Genomic DNA, 23,935 nt, shown 5'->3' with positions numbered 1-23,935 from the left:
ATTTATATCACGTCAGCCTTCACCTGCTGTGTGTTTGGTTGAGGATTTACAGTCGTGCCTCGCCATCATCAAAGTTGAGCTCTGTCCAGTCTATGTCATCGCCTGTCTTGACCTTTCACCCAGTCAAACTGTCAATATTTTCAGCTGAAAGGTAACGCTGCTAAACCTGTGTACTCCAGAAAGGCTCATGGACAGGTGTGTCAGAGCCAAATAAGAGGCAAAAAATAGCATCATGCTCGAGGATGCATGGGAAACTTAACTTTTCCATCCTCCTGTGACAAATCTTATTTCAAATTTTTCATTTTTCTTTAAACCCATAAAGGAAGATCTAATCCTTCAGGTTACCTGGAAAATCCAGAATCACCAATAAACGGTGATGCTCCTCTATTGGCCGATCATTGCATATACCTTCTTCAGTCACTGATGCTCCCACACATCCACAGATCCTAAACAGCTGTGTAAATCTTGATCTCTGTCATGGTGACAACAGACAGGGGGCTGACAGCTTACTGTAGGCACAGCAAGGTGCTCCACCAGGGAGCAGGGACCACCTGTCCCCTGGTGGAGCCATCATTCAGACCAGAATCAAATCACTGGAGGGCTCCAAAGCTGCCACTTTGATTTTTACCGTGAAATTACAGTAAAACATCCAAGGCCTTCAGCTCTGAGCAGATGGCACACATTTACTGTAACAGGTTGTGGATCATTTAGTTTTTACTCAACTGTAACATTTTTTTCTCAATTACGGGGTTTCACATTTGCTCTAAACATGCCGTCATTCTCCCGCTTCCACCTTTCTGTCCCTTCCCCTTTTTGGCCTAAGCTGCAGAGCTCAAAGACCCACAACTTATCAACCCCAAAATAACACCTTACATCAAGAGGCAGCAGGGAGTCACTGGGGGGCAGCAGAAGGGGGTGGCAGAGGAGATAAAGTATATGCTATTTAGGTTTGGCTAAGCTGCTCGGCTGAACCAGCATGAGTTCTCACACCTCGACAGGTGTGGGGAGAAGAAAGAGGGAAAGCGAGTGAATGATGAAAAGAATTGAGAAAAAAAAGAGAGTCTGAGCACCTGTTTTGGACTGCCATGCCTTCCTTTTGCGGGCCAGGGCTTGCACTGCCCCGCCCAAAACAACACATTCATGTCTCACTGCCTGTTCAGCTATGCGAAGTAATGCTGGGTCAATTTGCAGATGTTAGAGATAAACAGAAATGGAGAGAGAAAAAAAGACTAGCAATTATGGTCAGTAATTACTGACGGTTAAGGCAGTGAATCAAACTCGACTCCGTGCCCACAGAGAGTTTCCCTCTGCCTCACAGTGTAAAACACGTGCATGTAGATGTGCAAACACCACCACAGAGGTGGGACTTTTTTAGCTCCCGTGCCGGTTAGCAACATTTGGCAGCTCTGAAAAAGTTTGACATTGTTTGAGATTTCAAAGCAACATGAGACAACTGAAATGGGCCAAATCCTTTGTGTACACACTGCAGGTGTGTGCGTCCAAAGGAGTTTAAAATTCTCATGCTTGCTTTTGTGCACACATGGGGAAAATTGTTCCCAAAATCCACAAGATTTAAAAAAGTTTGTGGATTTTCTGTCATGGTTTTGTTAAAAGAAATAAACAGACGGGAAGAAAACCTTTCATACTTTATGTAAAAATTGAGTGGAGGAAAGTAATTTGACTGACTCCTCATGTTTAATGAACTTAATGAGCTCCTGTCCTCTATCTAATTTCACAGATTTTAAAAGTAAATATTTCCTTGGAAGTGAATTTTGACACTCTTCAAATACATTTTCAAAGCAAATGAAAAGACTACTTGCCCAGCTTTAATGATGGTATACAGAAATTTTGGCAAAACTATAAAAAAAAAGTTCAAATTCGCTTTCCTGCCTCAAATCAGGATGATGGAGGTCACAATCTCCTCCAGCATCATGGTGATTAAAGCTGGGGTTGGTGACATTGGAAAAAACAGCAAAAGTAAGCTGGATTTTGAAAGTTTCGGACCGAAAAATCCCATCCCTTCCCTCCATGCCTCCCTCTAACGCTGCTCCCTCAAAACACATGCCGTGCACTGGCTGACCACTGCTGGAGTCCACGACAGAGAGCGCAGAGGAGTAGTGATGAGAAGGCCGGTTGTTTTAAGAAATACACAACTAAATAGATGCCATAGTATCTTTCTGTTTATTGTCAGAGCATTTGATTTATTGACTGATGTCGTAATGGAAAGATAATTTCAACAAATGTAATATTAAGTGAATACTAAAAAATGTTACCTCTTCTGGTTTTAAGGAACAGGGCCAGACGAACATGGGATGGTGAATTCTGTTAAATGGCGCAAAACCTTAAATGATGCACCTTCAGAACAGTGTTTTCAATGCTGATTTAGTTACTTCAAAGCTTTAAAGTACATTTGCATGAGTGCTTTGTGTTATTTTGTTTATTCACTGTGCAGGAATGGATAAATCCACCACGAGGAGCAGGTGCTGTTTTAGTTATTTCAGAGTTATTCCAACATTATTCTCCACATCCAAACATACACAGCCCGGTCATCTGATATGCCCACGGCTTGGAACCACAGTAAAAAGTAGACCAGGGGTCTGGAGGTTTCCTTGCACCTCCTCTTAATGCACCCACCTCAGATCTCCACACACACACACACACACACACACACAATAACAGCATGCCTGCAGAGCTCACTGTGGCTCATTAACCTCCCGGTGGGGGGGGTGGGGGTCAGGGGCATCAAAGTGGCAGGATCACTGCAGACTCACCCAGCAATCCTACCATGGGGGTCTGGAGCCGCAGCGTCTCACCCCCTAATGAGAGGCCATGACATGCACACATCCACACACAGTTTGACCCCTCAGGACCAGCTGGAAAAGAGAGTCTGACATGCCTGTCCCAGCCCTTCTCCCCCCCTCGTCTCCCCCATTCCTCTCCCAAACTCCACAAATTCCAGCCACCAGTGGCTCGCAGTCACCACTGGTTGGGTCATGTCTCACCTCCCAAATATACCTAAATCCAGAGGGGGAACCAAGGGGGGGGAGGCAACCAAGGAGCACGCCACATGAGTTAATGCTGATTATTTTCATTATCAATCAAATATTTTCTTGATTAACCCTATAATGCCTGGCCCAAGAAATAATGGACAGAAATTTCTATTTTTTTTTATTTGAAGACTTTAATTGGCCCTTTAACAATTAAAAAAAATGATGATGATGATTTATGAATTGATGATTGTACAGAGTTGTGAGTGTGCGGTTGCTGTTTTTTTTTTAAATTAGCAAATATGTTTTTTGTTTGTATCATTTTGAGCAACGTTTTTACCATATGGTAATGCAAAATGTTTCAGAAATGCATGTATCAAATATGATACCCACAGCATTATAGGGTTAATTGATTTGTTTAATTAGCACATAACTGTCACATTATCATAAAAAAAAATACAAAAAAAAAACCACTGTAAATCCTTACAATTGAGAATCTGAAAGTGGGGATTGTTTGGCACTTTGGTCTGAAATGCTCTAAATGAGTGCCATAATTCATTCAAGCTAGATTTTGATTAATTTTTTGTCCAAAACTAAACTCAACTTGGCCTTGATGATCAAATCTGGAGATCACAGAGTGTCTGAAGAGGGCTAATTTTCCTCACAGCTGAGGCTCAGACCACTTTGATTTTCGCAGCTGTGAAATCTAAAATAACGCAAATTAAACTCTTTAAAGACAGAAATCTGAACGCATTGTGCTCTTCTAAGACCGTTTACAGTTGATTTGGATTTGAAGTGGGCTCATGTGTTGTGGACCTCAGATATAGACAATGAAGGCAAACAGGAAGCTGAATTTCCAGTGACTTCTTGCAACCAGAATGGGATTAATTTTAGCTTTTGTGAAGTGTCATTAATGACAGAGGGATAAAGAGAGTAAAAAACAAAACAAAACAAAAACACACTTATCAGTCAATCAACTCAACTGATGGGAAGAGCAGTCAGAGGCATGTGAGAAGGAGAGGATGTGAGTCTGGGGAGAAAAAGGAAAGGGAGGGAGGGTCTTTGAGGTAGCTTTTTTGCCAGAAAGGCAAGTGCAGCAGCAGCAGCAGGGTGAAGGAGGGGTGCAGGGTCGAGGGAAGAGGCACCTTGCAACAGCTGGTCTCAATTATCCGCGGAGGGGCTGCTGAGTGTACAGGAGTATGTGTGTTTGCAAGTGTGTGTGTGTGTGTGTGTGTGTGTGTAAGGTTGAGGCATCGCAGGGGGAGGGCTGAGACCACTGGCGCCAGGAGGGGAGCAATAGGTCAGGGAGGATGAAGATTATAAAAATACTAGCAGGCAGTTGGCCTTGGTCCTGCCGGCAAACAGCATGAGTGTGTGTGGTGCGTATTCCTTGCCTGCCACAGTGCCACAGGATGTGCAAGAGCGAGTGTGTGTGTGTGTGTGTGTGTGTGCCCACAGTGCATCAGGGCAATGCGTTTCTGCATACATCCTGTGAGAGAGGGAGACATTCATGGTTGAATAACATCTGAGTTAAAGCATAATTAGGTAACTTAAGTGTTTTATTATTATTTTTAAAAAAAATAACATTTATGGATTAATTGACTTTTTCATAATAAATCAATGAATGAAGAAAATAAATTATTCATTTTCCCAGTAGAACTAATTTAGCCAGAAAGCCACTAATTTCTCATGTAAACTACTTTATGTCATGACAAACACGTTTCCAACATTCCTTTGACACCTGGAGGAACACTTGTGCAGTTTTGTTAAGGTATATCTATGCTGTGTTGTAAAATCATCAATTATCTTGAAAAGAATTCAGAGGCCTATCAATTTCTGGCCCACCTCAACAGGACGTACTGCAGCCTGGGACACATGAGTGTATGACGCCCTCTGGTGTTATATAAACATAATTACAAGAGGACACGAAGATGAAGAGATTTTCAGTGTCAGCAGGCTCCAGCTGTTTGCGAGCCCTCCCAACCCTCCCATTCAACTCACATTATTGAATGTTAAATTTGCAACGCACTGCAACGCAGTGTTCAAAGTAAATGTACTCATGTACAGTACAGTGGTAATGGTGGCAGATTTAACGCACATTCCTCACAGAAGAGACAAATCAGGCAAACATCATACAACAGATGCATTCAGTGAACGTCTGCTGGATTTTCTTGTCTACGGGACAACACTGAGCTCGTGTTGTCTCGTGAGATCTGATTTAGAGGGATAATAAAAACTGTTTTTTTGGGAGTATGGTTGCAGTCACCAGTGGTGAAAGCTGGCCCTGTGTTTCCAGTGTAATGTGTGAAACCAACGACAAAGAATTAGGTGATTATATTATATTATTATTCTTTCGTGATCGCATCGTCACATTACTTCAATAAATTCAGATCACTTTTACTAAACTTTGTCACCCAAGTATTTATTTGCTCCTGTTGTGTTTTGCTCTTAGAGTAATATTGATAAGGTTTAATGGTTTGTAAACCAGTCTGGTGTAGTGCAGTGAGGTGACAGCTCATAAAGAAATATAACTGTAACTGAACCATGGGCGTTTGATTTACCGGAAAGGTCCGAATACGGAAGAAGTCACGTGGTGACAGCGGAAATGTGGTCCTTTATTTTGACTGCGTCATTTTGTAAATGGAGACGAAGTTCGGGGACGTGGGTATTTCCATTTGTTTTGCACACCGCAGACTGTGTAGAAATGAGAGAAACCTGAAGTTAAAGTGATTTAAGTTAACTCCGTATGTGTACAAACGTGTATTGGATGGATGTGTGAAAGTGAACGGATGTAAAGTAAGTAAACGGTTAAGTGTTAGGCTATTAAGTATGGTTGTAAGATATTCGCAAGGTTAAAATAATCTAAAAGTCATTAGAGTTCGTGTCATTACCGCTGCGAACAGTGTGAAATTTTACAGCCTGTCTTGAAACAAAGATTTTAAGTCCACAACTTTGTAATGACGCACTTTTTAAGGACTTTGGAAAGAAGCCAGCGGTGATTTAATGACGGCTATAGTAGGCCGCTACTGCTTTGCGATTATTATTATTATTATTATTATTATTATTAGTGATTACTGATGTGAGCTGCACAGGTGGAAAGTAAATGAGTACATATACTCAAGTACTGTACTGTATTTTGAGGTACTCGTACTCGAGTATTTCCATTTTCTGCTACTTGGGGGGTCAAGGTACTGCACTACGATTCAGAGGAAAATATACTTTTTACTCCTCTACACTTTATTTGATAATTTTAAAAAGTAAAATTGGCCCCACCTTCACTTGCTGCAACATTAAAGTTATGTATACATTAATGCATCCGTTATTATGAACCAATTATATAAAAAAAAACATTGTGAAATCGGATAGTTTTCATTATACTTTTTTTGGTACTTAAAGTTATTTTGACAGTAAAAGTTTTGTGCTTTTACTCAAGTAACATTTTGAACGCATGGCTTTTACATGTGGCCAGTGTATTTCTATGCTGTGGTTTTGCTCAGGTTCAGATCTGAGTACTTCTTCCACCACTGTTGAGGTGTCATTTTAGTTGACAGAAACCCTCTTGATCCCTTCAAGTATGTGTAAGTTAAATACTCACATGCTCACGTACAGTATATTGAAAGCATAATCAGTCAGTGTACTTGTTCCTGTTGTCCATATTGGCTGCAAAGAGATCCCCTCTTAAAGCAATTTCAGTGCAAGCGATGGATGACGAAATCCAGTCCTCATTGTGTGTATAAATAAATTTTTAAGTTTAAAACAGTGATTTCAGTCCTTTTACAACAAGATAGTCCCAGAATTTGGCAGTCATTTACAGAAGCATCCTGTGGTGAGTCACACTGATTTCAGAGTCTGACCTGAACTTGTGTTACTGACTTTCCTATTAGACTGAAGATGAGTGTTTGTGGGAAGGATGAGGAGGGCAGAGCAGGGTCTCCAGTATCCACCTGTGTGTCTCTGAAGAGTGACAAGTCCAGAGATATTCCTCTTGGCTTCAGTAATGAACCTGCTGGACTATTAAACACAAAGTAAGAGTTCTCCTTATTCTCTTTGCCTTGCGGAATAAATCAAGCAATGTTTCGTGTACTGCAGATTTCCTTTCACCTCTGCATGGATGCTGTAGACTAAACAGTTATCACTTTGTGTTGCTGACTTTCCTATTAGACTGAGGACGGATGTTTATGGGACAGATGAGGAGGGCAGAGCAGCATCTCCAGTATCCACCTGTCTGTCTCTGAAGAGTGACCGGTCCAAAAATATTCCCCTTGTCTTCAGTAATGAACCTGGACAATTAAACACAAGGTAAGAGTTCTGCTTATTCTCTTCACTCACTGCTGAACCGTCACATCTACAACAGAAAACCCACTTGAATTCACATAATATGACTGTGAAAATCTTGGTGTTTCCAGATCAGACTCCTCATCATGCAGCTGCTTGCTTATGACTGAAGGCTTTCGTACCAAATTAATCTGCAAATCCAGACACAGAGCTGCTTGTAATTATGCCACATGATCAGTTTCAGTCAGGGCACTCAGGACAAGGTTTTGATCAATTTTACAGTTGAATGTATTTAAACTAAATAGGTATCGCTCTGGAACAAATCTGAACAACCTTGACACAGACTGTCGCTTTGCTCACAAACCCTCCTGGCAGAGCCTTAGATATACAACATTTAATGAGCACAAAGACAAGTCAAAATTTACATTCAACTGAATGCTGTTGAGTTGAATTTCTGATAGCAGGCAGCAGTGTAACAGTGAAGCTCAGCATTGCTGTATGATTTGTATGCAGAATTTACTTGCATGTACTGCAAGGTGCTGATTGTGCACCTGAGCCCCTCAAAGTGAAAACATTTAATGTTAACTCCAGATGTAAACATGATGAGCTGAGGATGAAGCTGAGGGTTGAGAGGACATTTCTGGATCAATTGTTAAGCTCACAGCGGCCTCTGTACTACTGGTGAGCCTGGCTTTTCACTGGGTAAGAGGATACAAAATGGGGGGTCTGGCCACAGTACAATGACCTGTTTTCCAGGACAATGATAACTTGGTTTTGCCTAGCTGCATGGGCTCTGGAGGGTCAAAGGCAAAATTATCTGACAAAGGGCAGGCTGGGAACCCAAGGCACAAAGATCAGGGAACGGTAGGAACAGGAAGGGAGGCAGGCAGGCAGGTAACTAAAGGCCTGGAAAGATGGGCATGAGCAACCTTGACAGTTTGCGGGGAATGAGTTGAGATGGGCCGGCATAAGTACTGCTTGGCTGATTGGAAAATAAGGGGCAGGTGAGGAATGGGTTGGGTAGGTCAGGAAAGGCGTTACTGCAGGGTAGGAGGGAGTGGCTGGATCTGGAGTGACTGTGAGTTTTATCACATCCACACGTATGTGGATATTTGTCAAAACATTGCTTTTTCAATGCATTTTGGTCTTTTGTCCACACACAAATGCAGTTTTGGGTCACTATAAATGGAGGTGTAGGAAAATTCCTTCCAGGGTGAAGAAACTGTTCGCAGTGTTGACGTGTAGACCCCTCGTTTTCGCCTCTGTTTACATGAAGAGATTTGTGCAATGGTGGGCCAACCTTGCTAACAGGACCTTCTACATGTTTACACATAAATGTACAATTACTCTTCTGTGCGCTACAGAGGTCACCGCTCCATAATCCAACACTCCCATGACATAGACCCCACAACATCTCTGTTAGACCCGGATGGGAAATTAGGAATCCTACTATGGGGACAGCATGTCTGGCCTTTGCAATAGTATGATTCATAATATCGGGGTGGGATGTCTATTAGCCTCTTTGAAATTGATTTATTTAGGCTTGTGTTTGGTCAGCATAGCGTCAGGGTTAGGTTTACATCGCTGAACATGACTTTTCGGTATACATACAGAGATGGACAATATGGACATAGTGGCTGCAAAGAGATCCCCTCTTAAAGCAGTTTCAGTGCAAGCGATGAAGGACTAAATCCACAGTCCTCATTGTGTGTATAAATGCATTTTTAAGTTAAGCTGAAATTAATATGAGGCTTTATCAGTTTATCAGGAATTTCATGCTGAAATGACTCAGTGGAAGTTAAAGTAAACATGCAACAAGTTTTTGTTTGTTCTAGCGGCTTGGCAGTAATTTACAGAAGCATCCTGTGGTGAGTCACACTGATTTCAGAGTCTGACGTGAACTTGTGTTTCTGACTTTCCTATTAGATCGAAGATGAATGTTTGTGGGAAGGATGAGGAGGGCAGAGCAAGGTCTCCAGTATCCACCTGTGTGTCTCTGAAGAGTGACAAGTCCAGAGATATTCCTCTTGGCTTCAGTAATGAACCTGCTGGACTATTAAACACAAAGTAAGAGTTCTCCTTATTCTCTTTGCCTTGCGGAATAAATCAAGCAATGTTTCGTGTACTGCAGATTTCCTTTCACCTCTGCATGGATGCTGTAGACTAAACAGTTATCACTTTGTGTTGCTGACTTTCCTATTAGACTGAGGACGGATGTTTATGGGACAGATGAGGAGGGCAGAGCAGCATCTCCAGTATCCACCTGTCTGTCTCTGAAGAGTGACCGGTCCAAAAATATTCCCCTTGTCTTCAGTAATGAACCTGGACAATTAAACACAAGGTAAGAGTTCTGCTTATTCTCTTCACTCACTGTTGAACCGTCACACCTACAACAGAAAACCCACTTGAATTCACATAATATGACTGTGAAAATCTTGGTGTTTCCAGATCAGACTCCTCATCATGCAGCTGCTTGCTTATGACTGAAGGCTTTCGTACCCAATTAATCTGCAAATCCAGACACAGAGCTGCTTGTAATTATGCCACATGATCAGTTTCAGTCAGGGCACTCAGGACAAGGTTTTGATCAATTTTACAGTTGAATGTATTTAAACTAAATAGGTATCGCTCTGGAACAAATCTGAACAACCTTGACACAGACTGTCGCTTTGCTCACAAACCCTCCTGGCAGAGCCTTAGATATACAACATTTAATGAGCACAAAGACAAGTCAAAATTTACATTCAACTGAATGCTGTTGAGTTGAATTTCTGATAGCAGGCAGCAGTGTAACAGTGAAGCTCAGCATTGCTGTATGATTTGTATGCAGAATTTACTTGCATGTACTGCAAGGTGCTGATTGTGCACCTGAGCCCCTCAAAGTGAAAACATTTAATGTTAACTCCAGATGTAAACATGATGAGCTGAGGATGAAGCTGAGGGTTGAGAGGACATTTCTGGATCAATTGTTAAGCTCACAGCGGCCTCTGTACTACTGGTGAGCCTGGCTTTTCACTGGGTAAGAGGATACAAAATGGGGGGTCTGGCCACAGTACAATGACCTGTTTTCCAGGACAATGATAACTTGGTTTTGCCTAGCTGCATGGGCTCTGGAGGGTCAAAGGCAAAATTATCTGACAAAGGGCAGGCTGGGAACCCAAGGCACAAAGATCAGGGAACGGTAGGAACAGGAAGGGAGGCAGGCAGGCAGGTAACTAAAGGCCTGGAAAGATGGGCATGAGCAACCTTGACAGTTTGCGGGGAATGAGTTGAGATGGGCCGGCATAAGTACTGCTTGGCTGATTGGAAAATGAGGGGCAGGTGAGGAATGGGTTGGGTAGGTCAGGAAAGGCGTTACTGCAGGGTAGGAGGGAGTGGCTGGATCTGGAGTGACCGTGAGTTTTATCACATCCACACGTATGTGGATATTTGTCAAAACATTGCTTTTTCAATGCATTTTGGTCTTTTGTCCACACACAAATGCAGTTTTGGGTCACTATAAATGGAGGTGTAGGAAAATTCCTTCCAGGGTGAAGAAACTGTTTGCAGTGTTGACGTGTAGACCCCTCGTTTTCGCCTCTGTTTACATGAAGAGATTTGTGCAATGGTGGGCCAACCTTGCTAACAGGACCTTCTACATGTTTACACATAAATGTACAATTACTCTTCTGTGCGCTACAGAGGTCACCGCTCCATAATCCAACACTCCCATGACATAGACCCCACAACATCTCTGTTAGACCCGGATGGGAAATTAGGAATCCTACTATGGGGACAGCATGTCTGGCCTTTGCAATAGTATGATTCATAATATCGGGGTGGGATGTCTATTAGCCTCTTTGAAATTGATTTATTTAGGCTTGTGTTTGGTCAGCATAGCGTCAGGGTTAGGTTTACATCGCTGAACATGACTTTTCGGTATACATACAGAGATGGACAATATGGACATAGTGGCTGCAAAGAGATCCCCTCTTAAAGCAATTTCAGTGCAAGCGATGAAGGACTAAATCCACAGTCCTCATTGTGTGTATAAATGCATTTTTAAGTTAAGCTGAAATTAATATGAGGCTTTATCAGTTTATCAGGAATTTCATACTGAAATGACTCAGTGGAAGTTAAAGTAAACATGCAACAAGTTTTTGTTTGTTTGGTACAAGATTGAGAACAATAACTCAAAGTAGTATGTGAATTAATGTATAACAAAAAAAACAAAACAGTGATTTCAGTCCTTTTACAATGAGATAGTCCCAGAATTTGGCAGTAATTTACAGAAGCATCCTGTGGTGAGTCACACTGATTTCAGAGTCTGACCTGAACTTGTGTTTCTGACTTTCCTATTAGACCGAAGATGAATGTTTGTGGGAAGGATGAGGAGGGCAGAGCAAGGTCTCCAGTATCCACCTGTGTGTCTCTGAAGAGTGACAAGTCCAGAGATATTCCTCTTGGCTTCAGTAATGAACCTGCTGGACTATTAAACACAAAGTAAGAGTTCTCCTTATTCTCTTTGCCTTGCGGAATAAATCAAGCAATGTTTTGTGTACTGCAGATTTCCTTTCACCTCTGCATGGATGCTGTAGACTAAACAGTTGTCACTTTGTGTTGCTGACTTTCCTATTAGACTGAGGACGGATGTTTATGGGAAAGATGAGGAGGGCAGAGCAGCATCTCCAGTATCCACCTGTCTGTCTCTGAAGAGTGACCGGTCCAAAAATATTCCCCTTGTCTTCAGTAATGAACCTGGACAATTAAACACAAGGTAAGAGTTCTGCTTATTCTCTTCACTCACTGTTGAACCGTCACATCTACAACAGAAAACCCACTTGAATTCACATAATATGACTGTGAAAATCTTGGTGTTTCCAGATCAGACTCCTCATCATGCAGCTGCTTGCTTATGACTGAAGGCTTTCGTACCCAATTAATCTGCAAATCCAGACACAGAGCTGCTTGTAATTATGCCACATGATCAGTTTCAGTCAGGGCACTCAGGACAAGGTTTTGATCAATTTTACAGTTGAATGTATTTAAACTAAATAGGTATCGCTCTGGAACAAATCTGAACAACCTTGACACAGACTGTCGCTTTGCTCACAAACCCTCCTGGCAGAGCCTTAGATATACAACATTTAATGAGCACAAAGACAAGTCAAAATTTACGTTCAACTGCATGCTGTTGAGTTGAATTTCTGATAGCAGGCAGCAGTGTAACAGTGAAGCTCAGCATTGCTGTATAATTTGTATGCAGACTTTACTTGCATGTGCTGCAAGGTGCTGATTGTGCACCTGAGCCCCTCAAAGTGAAAACATTTAATGTTAACTCCAGATGTAAACATGATGAGCTGAGGATGAAGCTGAGGGTTGAGAGGGCATTTCTGGATCAATCGTTAAGCTCACAGCGGCCTCTGTACTCCTGGTGAACCTGGCTTTTCACTGGGTAAGAGGATACAAAATGGGTGGTCTGGCCACAGTACAATTACCTGTTTTCCAGGACAATGATAACTTGGTTTTGCCTAGTTGCAATACTTGAACCTAACACCATTGCATTGGACTAGAGCTGTCCTATCTAGTCTGGTTGTGCATGAACTGATGAAGCCTGCTCGGATGAGAGGCGAAACGTCTTCTAAGACAAACTGACGAGGTCCAGTTACGAACGATTGAAGGCCCTAAAGCTTACAATGACCTGGATGAATGAGAATATTCACAGGCCTAGCTGCATGGGCTCTAGAGGGTCAAAGGCAAAATTATCTGACAAAGGGCAGGCTGGGAACCCAAGACACAAGATCAGGGATCGGTAGAAACAGGAAGGCAGGCAGGCAGGTAACTAAAGGGCTGGAAAGATAGGCATGAGCAACCGTGACAGTTTGCAGGGAATGAGTTGAGATGGGCCGGCATAAGTACTGCTTGGCTGATTGGAAAATGAGGGGCAGGTGAGGAATGGGTTGGGTAGGTCAGGAAAGGCGTTACTGCAGGGTAGGAGGGAGTGGCTGGATCTGGAGTGACCGTGAGTTTTATCACATCCACACGTATGTGGATATTTGTCAAAACATTGCTTTTTCAATGCATTTTGGTCTTTTGTCCACACACAAATGCAGTTTTGGGTCACTATAAATGGAGGTGTAGGAAAATTCCTTCCAGGGTGAAGAAACTGTTTGCAGGGTTGACGTGTAGACCCCTCGTTTTCGCCTCTGTTTACATGAAGAGATTTGTGCAATGGTGGGCCAACCTTGCTAACAGGACCTTCTACATGTTTACACATAAATGTACAATTACTCTTCTATGCGCTACAGAGGTCACCGCTCCATAATCCAACACTCCCATGACATAGACCCCACAACATCTCTGTTAGACCCGGATGGGAAATTAGGAATCCTACTATGGGGACAGCATGTCTGGCCTTTGCAATAGTATGATTCATAATGTCTATTAGCCTCTTTGAAATTGATTTATTTAGGCTTGTGTTTGGTCAGCATAGCGTCAGGGTTAGGTTTACATCGCTGAACATGACTTTTCGGTATACATACAGAGATGGACAATATGGACACAATTGCAAAAGACTGAGTCAGATCTGCATTCACAAGTAGAGAACACCTGCTAAAGTGGAAGGAGCTGCTTTACTTTTACATTAGATTGATATGTCCCTTCATCTTAACCGCGAGTTACAGTCGATGTTAACAATAAATAGTTTTTATTTACAAAGAAAATGCTTTTGTCTTTACAGAGAGAGGAAAAGGACTTACGGTGTTGTCAAGGAGCAGCTGTCATACTGTGGTTTGTGCCAGGAGGTCCTGACAGATCCTGGGTGTACCAGCTGTAGACCCAGCTACTGCGTGCAATGCATTGCCTCTTGCTGGGAAGAATGGAAATCAACAGGAGGTGTGTCTCCCCAGTGTGAAAAAAGACCCAGAATAAGTCCTGAACGGCAGACACCCAGTCCAAACAGCACTGATTCATGTAAGTGAACACAGTTTATAAAGCAAAGCTTCTTGTGTTGCTGCAGTAACTTTTTTCACTATTTTTTGGATAATGTGTTGTCAGGCAGGTGAGTGTGAACTGGTTCCTCCAAAATCAAAGGATAGTGTCAGTTTGGGCACTGTTTAGGAGGCCTAGGCCACGGTCCAGTGAAGTCTGTTCCTCTTGTTTTGGTGCCATTTCACTCTTCACAAGTACTGCCAGAGGCGTGTGGTACTAGAGCCACATAGTTTAAAGCACATAGGCGGATGATACAAATATGGTCATCACACGACACACAGCGTCCGCTCTGCTATCATCCTGCAGCCGTGTGTTGTTATTTTTATAAACACGGCTTTATGCACACCAACATTTTAAATAACATTTGATAAGTGTCCTCTCAGTCTGTGAATTAAGGCAGTCAGTGTTTCTCTCCTTCCTATATTATCTTTACACATGGAAGCTATTGCTATTGCTATTTGCTATTTTTTCTCTCTCTCTCTTGTCCTCGTCCGTGGGACTCTTATGCCGAACATTAATTCTCAAGGGTAACATTATTATGATGAGTTTGCTGTTGCTGTGGTAACCTGGCTCATTATTGTATCTATCTGTGAAAAATGTCCTAATTTGCTCTATTCAGTTGTTTCACTGATGCTGTTGCAGTTTTTTATGTAGAGGACCACTGGTTTGTTTTAGTCATAAACTATATAAAACATGGATGTAGTCTTTGTGACATCAACCATAGGTTTTTAAGTGGATCTGGCCGTTGCCATCGTGGCAGCGCCTGACTCAGCCAAACTCCCGGCTATTCCAAAAATGGGCATAGAGACACAGTGTTTAGTATCAAATGAAATGATGATGTGCTTTGTTATGTTCATGTGCTGATGCACATACATTTTGTGTACCTTTATTTAGCATGGTTGTTTGTATTGAAGTGTTGGTTCATTTTGTGCCTTTGTTCATTAGAGCAGGTATAAATGAGATAATGTGGCACTGGCTGGGGAAAAGAGGCTGATATAAGTGCTGACAGGGTGATTGGGGAATAAGACACAGGTGGGCAGGGAAGGTCAGGTGATGGGAATGGGAGGAAAGGGGTTAACTGCAGGGCAGGAGGGTGTGGCTGAAGGTGAGGGTTTGGTGTCTGGGACAGGTAGAAAAATAAACACAGCTGATGCAAATGTGACATGTTGAAGTTACAATTGAACTGATTTTTTAAGAAGACGCAGTATATTTCCATAACCCTATTTTATTAATTTTCTGCTTTTCTTTCAGTTGCTGGCAGTCTGCAAGAGGTTTTAGACAAACATAAGATCAATCTCAAAGGAAGATGTGAATTTGCAATCGAAGGAAATGCTGAAGCAGGACCTCAAGCCCATCTGAATGTGATCTACACTGAGCTTTACATCACTGAAGGACAGTGTAAAGGAATTAATTGCCAACATGAGGTGTGGCAACTTGAGACAATATCCAAAATGGGGACCCAACATGACACTCCAATCAAATGCCACGACATCTTTAAGGTCTTACCTGGCCAAAAGATCAGAGTCGTTCTGACAAGTGGTATAGCTGGCATTGGAAAAACCTTATCAGTGCAGAAGTTCACTCTTGACTGGGCAGAGGGCATGGCAAATCAAGATGTCAGCCTTGTGGTTTTGCTTTCGTTCCGGGAGATGAACTTGATCAAAGACAAGCAGTACAGTCTTCTGAGGCTCATTCATGATTTTCATCCAACGCTGCACATGGTCACAGCAGAAAGGCTTGCTGCCTGTAAAGTTTTGTTCATCTTTGATGGCCTGGATGAAAGCCAGTTTCTGTTGGATTTCCAGAACAATGAAGTTGTGTCTGATGTCACCCAGACATCATCAGTCAGTGTGCTGTTAACAAACCTCATTAAGGGGAATCTGCTTCCTTTAGCTCTTCTTTGGATAACTTCCAGACCCGCATCAGCTGATCGGATCCCTTCTTCATATGTTGATAGGATAACAGAAGTGCGAGGATTCAATGACACTCAGAAAGAAGAATACTTCAGGAGGAGATTCAGTGATGAGTCAGTGTCCGACACAATCATTTTGCATGTTAAGGAATCCAGGAGCCTTTACATTATGTGTCACATCCCAGTTTTCTGTTGGATCATTGCTACAGTTCTGGAGTACATGTTGACCAGGGACAAAAAAGAGCTGCCCAGGACACTGACTGAAATGTATTCACACTTTCTGCTGGTTCAGTTCAAGAGGAAGAAACAGAAGTATGATGAGGGGTACGAGATGATCCAACCAGAGCTGATGCAGACGGACAGAGAAGTCATTCTGAAGTTGGGTAGACTTGCTTTTGAGCATCTGGAAAAAGGGAACATTATGTTCTACCAAAAAGACTTGGAGCGATGTGGTCTTGATGTCAGAGAAGCCTTAGTTTTCTCAGGACTGTGCACAGAGATCTTGAAAATAGAGTGTACACTCTTTAAAAAAACGATTTACTGCTTTGTTCACTTAACTATTCAGGAGTTTCTTGCTGCTGTGTACATGGTCCACTGCTACCTGAACAAAAACATAGAAGTTCTGGTGACCTTCTTGGAAGAGGACTGGGATAAGAATAGCAGCGACCCCAGTCTGGATAACTTCCTCAGTAAAGTTGTGGACAAATCTCTGAACAGTGAAAATGGCCACCTGGACCTCTTTGTGCGCTTCCTTCATGGCCTGTTATCGGAGTCCGACCATTGTCTCCTAGGAGATCTACTGGGTTGGACAGCGAGCAGTTCAGAAAACATCGAGAGAGCAATAAACAACCTGAAGAATATGAATGCTTATGATATCTCTCCTGACAGAAGCGTCAACATCTTCCACTGTTTGATGGAGATGAAAGACCACTCAGTGTATCAGGAGATCCAGGAGTACCTGCAGTCAGACAACAGACCAGAGAAGAAACTCACTAAGACCCATTGCTCAGCTCTTGCCTACATGCTACAGATGTCAGAAGATGTTCAAGATGTGTTGGACCTGAAGAAGTACAACACATCAGGTGATGGAAGACGGAGATTGCTCCCTGCTGTGAGAAACTGCAGAAATGCTCAGTAAGTCCCGATGTGAATATGAATAGTGTGAAGCCACCTTTATGCCTATTGCCATTTTTGTTAGAGATAATCAATATTGCCTATGCTTATACTTCTTCTTGCTCCTTTTCTGACATGTTAAACTACTGTTGTCATGAATGGCTCAATATGCCCTAAAGTCTACTTCTATTTGTACTTCAGTTGACTGTGTGTATAGTTGTGACTATAGCTATCTCAGCAATAAACAGTAATCATTGCTCATCATTCAGTCATTATTTTTTACTAATTACAAATAGTATTACTATTGCTCATACTAATGCTAATTAATTGCAGTTAGCCTTTGCTCTGCTCTGTGCTTGTGTTGCTTTGGTTAATTATGGCGTTGACTCTGTATTTGCAGACTATCTTGCTGTGGACTCTCTGAGTGGCATTGTGAAGTTCTGTCCTCAGCTCTGATGTCCAACCCCTCCCATCTGCGAGAGCTGGACCTGAGTGAAAATGACTATCTTTTGGATTCAGGAGTGAAGCTGCTGTCTGTTGGACTGTCGAGTCCACATTGCAAGCTGGAGATTCTAAGGTCAGACAACTTTTAAACAGCTCTTTCTCTTTCTTCTCCTCATCCCTCTCCTTGCATCTTCAAGTAGTCATCTGCTCACCTTAGATGTAGGTGACTGTGTTTTCATTACGCTCTCAGAACAATATTTGTTGGAGCTTAGACTCTATGAATGTTTGCTTGTAATTGTGTTATATCACTTGAATCAGTTTAAAGCAGATATAATTTTGATCCACATTCATAAAATGGCCATTTCTGTCTATATACATGGTTGCCTGTTGATTAGAGCATAGCAATGTTGAGCTACAGATTTAGTCTCAAAGAGATCTGATTTAAAGATGGGTTGAGTAATTTTGGAGAAAGATTGTTGATATTCGCTGAATTTGCAATTGAGCAAATATCTCCCCTTGGTCTCTGTTCTGTGTGTATGTGCTGAAATAAAAACTGTTTTATTCCAGATGATCAGCAACAGGTGGTGTTCATGCTCGTGCACAGGACATGCTTCCGTGTAATCGAGTTGTGGAAAAGGAGGGATGTCAATATCAACAATCAGAATGACTCGCCATGTCTATGTCCTTTGTCGTGTTTTGCAGATTGAGGAACTGCAGTTTGTCAGAAATTTGCTGCGATTCTCTGGCATCAGCTCTGAAGTCCACCTCTTCCCATCTAAGAGAGCTGGACCTAAGTAACAACAACTATCTTCAGGATTCAGGGGTGAAGCTGCTGTCTGCTGGACTGGAGAGTCCACAGTGCAGACTGGAGACTCTGAGGTTAGACATTTTATTAACTTTGTGCAATAATTAATTTTGTATCATTACTGTGGCTACATTTAAGGGCAAAGAATCCTGGGCCCTATATTCAGTCTCTACTTGCCCCTTCTCCTCCTATTCCAAGATCCATCTTCAGTCATACATTTACAGTGCATGGTACAAGTATTTCTTTCAAACAGTGGCATCTTCAGTACTGGTGTCTTTTTAACCTGCCACTCTGTTGGGTTTAGGTGTTTGGAGGTGAGTGCGCAGGTTTACACAATTTCTTATTTATAACATCAAATCAAATCAAATCAAACTTTATTTATATAGCACTTTTCATCCATTTAAAATGCAACACAAAGTGCTTCACAAGATAAAAGAATACAACAACAGAGAGAATAAAAGCATAATATGACAGACAATATCCCACTTCCAGATATACACACATGCGCTCACACAAACACTCACAAAACACACACACACACACACACACACATATACACACAGTGCTGAGACATGGCAGGGCACTGAGGAACCATGTGAGGAAACACCTATGGGAGCCATCCACACCGGGAAGCGCCACAGCCTGCGGCCACCGGGAGCGCCGCCACAGAGACCACCCAGACGCCGATGGACTGGGGCAGACTCCGCACTTAATGCAGAGCCACCCAAGTCCCTCGGGCCCAGGCGGCCTCCAAGCACCGGCCCCCGTGGGCAGACTGGGCATACACCCCAGTGTGGAGGCCCCCACATGAGGAAACACTGAAGCTAGGAGTTAAAAGACTAAAGAAAAAATAAATAAATAGATAAATAACCAAATAAATTAAAGATAAAAGCAGGTATAATGCACAAAAATTAGAAGCTTTAAGAAAGTTAAAAAATGTAGAGGAAAAATAGACAAATAAATAACTAATAAATAGTAAGTAATAAATAAAAGTAATAAGATTTTAAGATGTAATACTGATAAAGTGCATAACTAACAACAAGTCATAAGAAATATAAGCAGTAAAAATAGCATAATAGAAGAATTCAAAGTTTAAAAGAGATCAGTTAAAGGCCAAACCAAAAAGGTGAGTCTTGAGCCTCCTTTTAAAAACATCAACATCAACATCTACAACTCTAATTAGATAATAAAACAGTAAAGAGTTTAGAGATGAAATCCTTTCCAGAAATGTTGCCTTCAACAGCTACATTCTTTATACTTTTTTAGGTTAAGTTCCTGCAGGTTGTCAGAGAGCTGCTGTGCACATATAGCCTCAGCTCTGAAGTCCAACCCCTCCCATATGAGAGAGCTAGACCTGAGTAAAAACAAGCTGAAGGACTTAGGAGTAAATCTGCTGTGTGTTGCACTGGAGCGTCCTCAATGTAACCTGAAGATTCTGAGGTGAGTTCACGAGATCTTCTATCTTCAGTGAGAAAATGTTTGTTCTTTTAGCAGATGGTGACTGGAAAATTATGTAATGAATCAATTGAAAACTGTTTCTCATGGACGTTGTCTAACAGGATGTGCAAGTGTTTTTGCCCCCTTACATCTTTAGAGGCTGCATTAAATGGCATAAGAGATAGAACAATGGATACCTTTAGCAGGCTTACTTCTGTGGGCACAGGTGGCCACAGAAATGCTTCTTGTAACCTTTCACACCTTTAGTTCTGACTCCAAGAATGCCAGGAACAGGCAGCACTCGAGGGGTTTGGTGATCCTAACCTGACCAGTTCATGTTAAATTTAGTGTGCTGCTCCGCAGGAGTGAGTAGGGAAATATATAGAGCCTGTTAGAGAGGACTCTGTCTGAACTAAGGTTGCAAACAAAGGGTTTTATTTAATACTGCATATCAGATTTAATATAAATCTCACAATTACAGGATTGATAGATGTGGCCTTACGGAGAACTGCTGTACTTCTTTGGCCTCGGCTCTCAAGTCCAACCCCTCCAGCCTGCGAGAGTTGGAGCTGAGTAAGAACGATCTACAGGATGCAGGAGTGAAGCTGCTGTGTGCAGGACTTGAGAGTCCACATTGTAGACTTGAAGCTCTGAGGTATTATGTTATGTGAAAATAGAAATACTTTGAAACTATCAATATAGCATCATAATTGAGAAATGTGAGTCCAAGGAGGGCTGAATCATGACTGTGAGAGAATCTTCACAGACAACAGAAATGGGAACAGATCATTTACTGATGATGTTTCCAAGAGCTGATGGCAAGAGCACAGCATTATTAACACCCGTTCAGTTGAAAATTCATGATTTAAATTCCCTGTACCTTAAAGTTCTTTATTGAAGCCACACTTTCATTTTGAGTGAAATAATTACACATGAGAGTCTGCAGCACGACAAAATGTGTCTGTTATGCAGCATTCAGGCAGATATATTGTATGTATTTAGTATCTTTGGAACTGTTTGCATCTTTAATATAATTTCAGAAGAAGAATTACTTCATTAATCTTCTTGGGGGAAATTAAATTTCGTCACACTCACACACATAAGCCTGAAATACACACATGCACATGCAGGACTATAGACATGGAGTTATTGGGGAGAGATGTTAGAGTGTTGCCACATAGCCAGGCACACTGAGCAGTTAGGGGTTTGGTGCCTTGCTCACAGGGACCTCAACACTGCCAGGTGGTGAACTGCCACCTCTCCAGCTCTGGCTCCCAACCGAGCTAAAGCTGTTCCAAATTTCTGTGAGGTTGAATAGAACATGCATTGTGATGATGAACCTGGAAAAAAGAGGAAATCTAGTGCTGTTTTTTTTTTTTTTTTTTTTTTTTTTTTAATGAATGCCTGGATGTTTTCAAGCAGCATTCAAACCCACGGATAATGTATTCTCTAACTATGTGCTTTCTTCTTTTATTTAGGTTGAGGTGCTGCTGGTTGTCAGAGAGTTCCTGTGCTTCTCTTGCTTCAGCTTTAATATCAATCCCCTCCAGCCTGAGAGAGCTTGACCTAAGTGAAAATGATCTGCAGGATTCAGGAGTGAAGCTGCTGTCTGATGGATTGGAGAATCCACACTGTAGACTAGAGATTCTGATGTAAGGAATTTCTTTTTCCTCTGTGTGGAGCAAGACTCCCTGACGTCTCACATCTTAGATGAATAATTTATTAATGTGGAAATTATAAACCCCAAACAGTCTTGAAATTAAATGACTTTTGCACAGTTTGGGGGATGGAAATAATTGACCAATAGACTTCACTGACATGGTAGTCGTACCAATTGTCACAAAAATGGGAAATCCATAAAATCTTCTTATCTCTGCAGGTTGAAAAGCTGTCACGTCGCAGATGAAGGCTGTGCTTCTCTGGTGTCGGCTCTGAAGTCCAACCCATCCTGTCTGCAAGAGCTGGACCTGAGTAAAAACAACCTGCAGGAATCAGCAGTGAAGCTCCTGTCTGACATCCAGGCAAGTCCAAACTGTAGACTGGAAACTCTCAGGTCAGCAGTATGTTTGAGTCAGTCTATACTAGTTAGCTGTTAGCTGCAAACCAAAGTTTCTGCATGGCCTTTGAAATCTCCTAATATTTGAAATGGCTTCTTTCCCTAGTGAACATTGAGAAAAGAATGATGAGAAAGCAACAACAATTAATATGATGATGTGTTTGACTCATGGTATGCATGATTTTTGTTAATCCCTACAGAATGGAAGAGATGGAGTAAACCTGAAGTGGTCCTCTGAATAAAATGCATCTCATCATTGGCCATTAAGTATTGCCGTTTCTTGGGCTGCCACAGTCACCACATTACTGCAACACCTCAGTTGTGTCTTAATATAAACAATGATAGGACAGAGCTCCAACCATGGAAGCAATTTTTATATATTTATATATATACACACACAACTGTTCCTTAATTCAAATTTCATTAAGAAATCCTGTCTGTCCTGCTTGAAGGAGCCACGATCATTTCTGTGTCCTTAAAGATCAATACTGCAACCATAAACATGACTTCACAAGGCATTTCTCCCATTACTAGTTCACTAAAGTCAAAGAGATATAATGTGTTAATTACTGATGTTCATAGGTGATGGATTTTGTTACCGCTGGACTGAAACGTGTTTATAAAACTGCTATTTCCGTGCTATTTAAAAATATTGTATAGAATGTTTGCTGCTTATAAGTTCGAAAAGGGTTTTTTCATCAATGTTTAAGTTATTTTCTTGATGCCAGTGTGGAAAAAATATGTATGCAAGTATAACCTGTTTTGAATAAGATGGTAACAGAAAACATTGCGCCTACATACTGAATGTATCCAGTCAGCTTTTTACAGTAGTTGTAACAACATGTCAATCATCATTTTCCTCTTTATATCCAGATTACTGCAGTTCTTTATTCACTAACCTAAATGCCAACAACTTACAGTATATTAGGCCTGATAACAAAAGGCTACTGAATGTCTCCGGAGCTTGGCTTAAAATGAAGGGAGACTGTGCATTTGCTGCCTGTCCCTGAAAGGAGATATTCACAGTTTTTCCAAGTCTGCTTTAAAACAATAGTCAGGTGCTCCTATGAATAAAGGCATGTAGTTATGCTAACTGCAATCATATCTCCTGTTCATACTGGCCATGAAAAGATCTCTTTAAAATGTCAGTCCTCATTTTTTGCAAAAATAGCCTATATCCAAAGTAAAGTTTTTTAGTGCATAGTCCACTCTTTTTGCTGCTGAACCTCGACAGGAAACCCAATTTGTTATCATTTGGCTGCTCCACATTGGAAGTCCACACAGCGTATCATCTGCCCAGCCCAACCCTGAACGCAGATAGAGCCGCATGCCCTTCCTGGTGCAACACTCCACGTTTAAACAAGGCTCGGTGCACTGCTGAAGTCTCATAAACTTCAGATAAACTTTCAAATACATTTTTGCACATGCTGCAGACTTGATGAGTTTCTTCGCCAAATTCAAAAAACAAAAAACTTGAAAAAGATTTACGTACTGTATATTCGGTCAGTTTTTGGACTAATGTATTTTTTTCCTATTATACTCTCAGTGTAAAAAGTTTTGTTGTGTGCTGTTAAGTTTTGTTGTATTGCCTGTTTGATGTATTGTGCTCAATTGTTTTGACTGTTGTTTTGAATGTTATTGGACTAAAAAAAAACATACTGCATTACTATTTGGGGAGTTTTTCTTTCCTATGTATTTTTTTTATATTGCAATAACGACCCACACAAAGAAATTCAGGACAAGCCTTTTCAGTGAAGGGACCTGTGGCGTTATTTACGTACTTCAGTGCCTCTATGGCCTTGATGTATGTGGGGAATAACAAAGCAACAGCTTTAAATTTGGATGCTAAAACACAACAGTGCTATTAGGACACAAAATCCAACTTCCCTCTCAATGAAACATTTCCTGCGAAACCTCTGTGGTCTGAATGGAGTAAA

General features: G+C 41.6%; 1 protein-coding gene across 1 annotated transcript; it reads left to right on the top strand.

The window, feature by feature from the left end:
- Positions 1-5,628: 5,628 nt before the first annotated feature.
- On the top strand, positions 5,629-23,661 carry LOC121612660 (NACHT, LRR and PYD domains-containing protein 12-like). The gene is made up of 16 exons (XM_041945694.1): positions 5,629-5,783; positions 6,872-7,012; positions 7,149-7,286; positions 9,189-9,329; positions 9,466-9,603; positions 11,604-11,744; positions 11,881-12,018; positions 13,981-14,213; positions 15,483-17,277; positions 17,657-17,833; positions 18,403-18,579; positions 19,772-19,945; positions 20,424-20,597; positions 21,421-21,594; positions 21,822-21,963; positions 22,199-23,661. The coding sequence occupies exons 2-16, from the start codon at positions 6,879-6,881 to the stop codon at positions 22,238-22,240; spliced, it is 3,918 nt and encodes a 1,305-aa protein (XP_041801628.1). The 5' UTR covers positions 5,629-5,783; positions 6,872-6,878; the 3' UTR covers positions 22,241-23,661.
- Positions 23,662-23,935: the final 274 nt, after the last annotated feature.

Source organism: Chelmon rostratus, chromosome 10 (assembly GCF_017976325.1).
Source record: "Chelmon rostratus isolate fCheRos1 chromosome 10, fCheRos1.pri, whole genome shotgun sequence".
In the NCBI taxonomy this organism is placed as follows: Eukaryota; Metazoa; Chordata; class Actinopteri; order Chaetodontiformes; family Chaetodontidae; genus Chelmon; species Chelmon rostratus.
This window is presented reverse-complemented; position numbering and strand designations above follow the sequence as displayed.

Excerpts from the sequence above, each read along its gene's own strand:
- LOC121612660 (XM_041945694.1), top strand. The coding sequence starts at position 6,879 with ATGAGTGTTTGTGGGAAGGATGAGGAGGGCAGAGCAGGGTCTCCAGTA. Across the intron at positions 7,013-7,148 it reads GCTGGACTATTAAACACAAA|ACTGAGGACGGATGTTTATG; the intron begins GTAAGAGTTCTC and ends CTTTCCTATTAG. Across the intron at positions 17,834-18,402 it reads TGCAAGCTGGAGATTCTAAG|ATTGAGGAACTGCAGTTTGT; the intron begins GTCAGACAACTT and ends CGTGTTTTGCAG.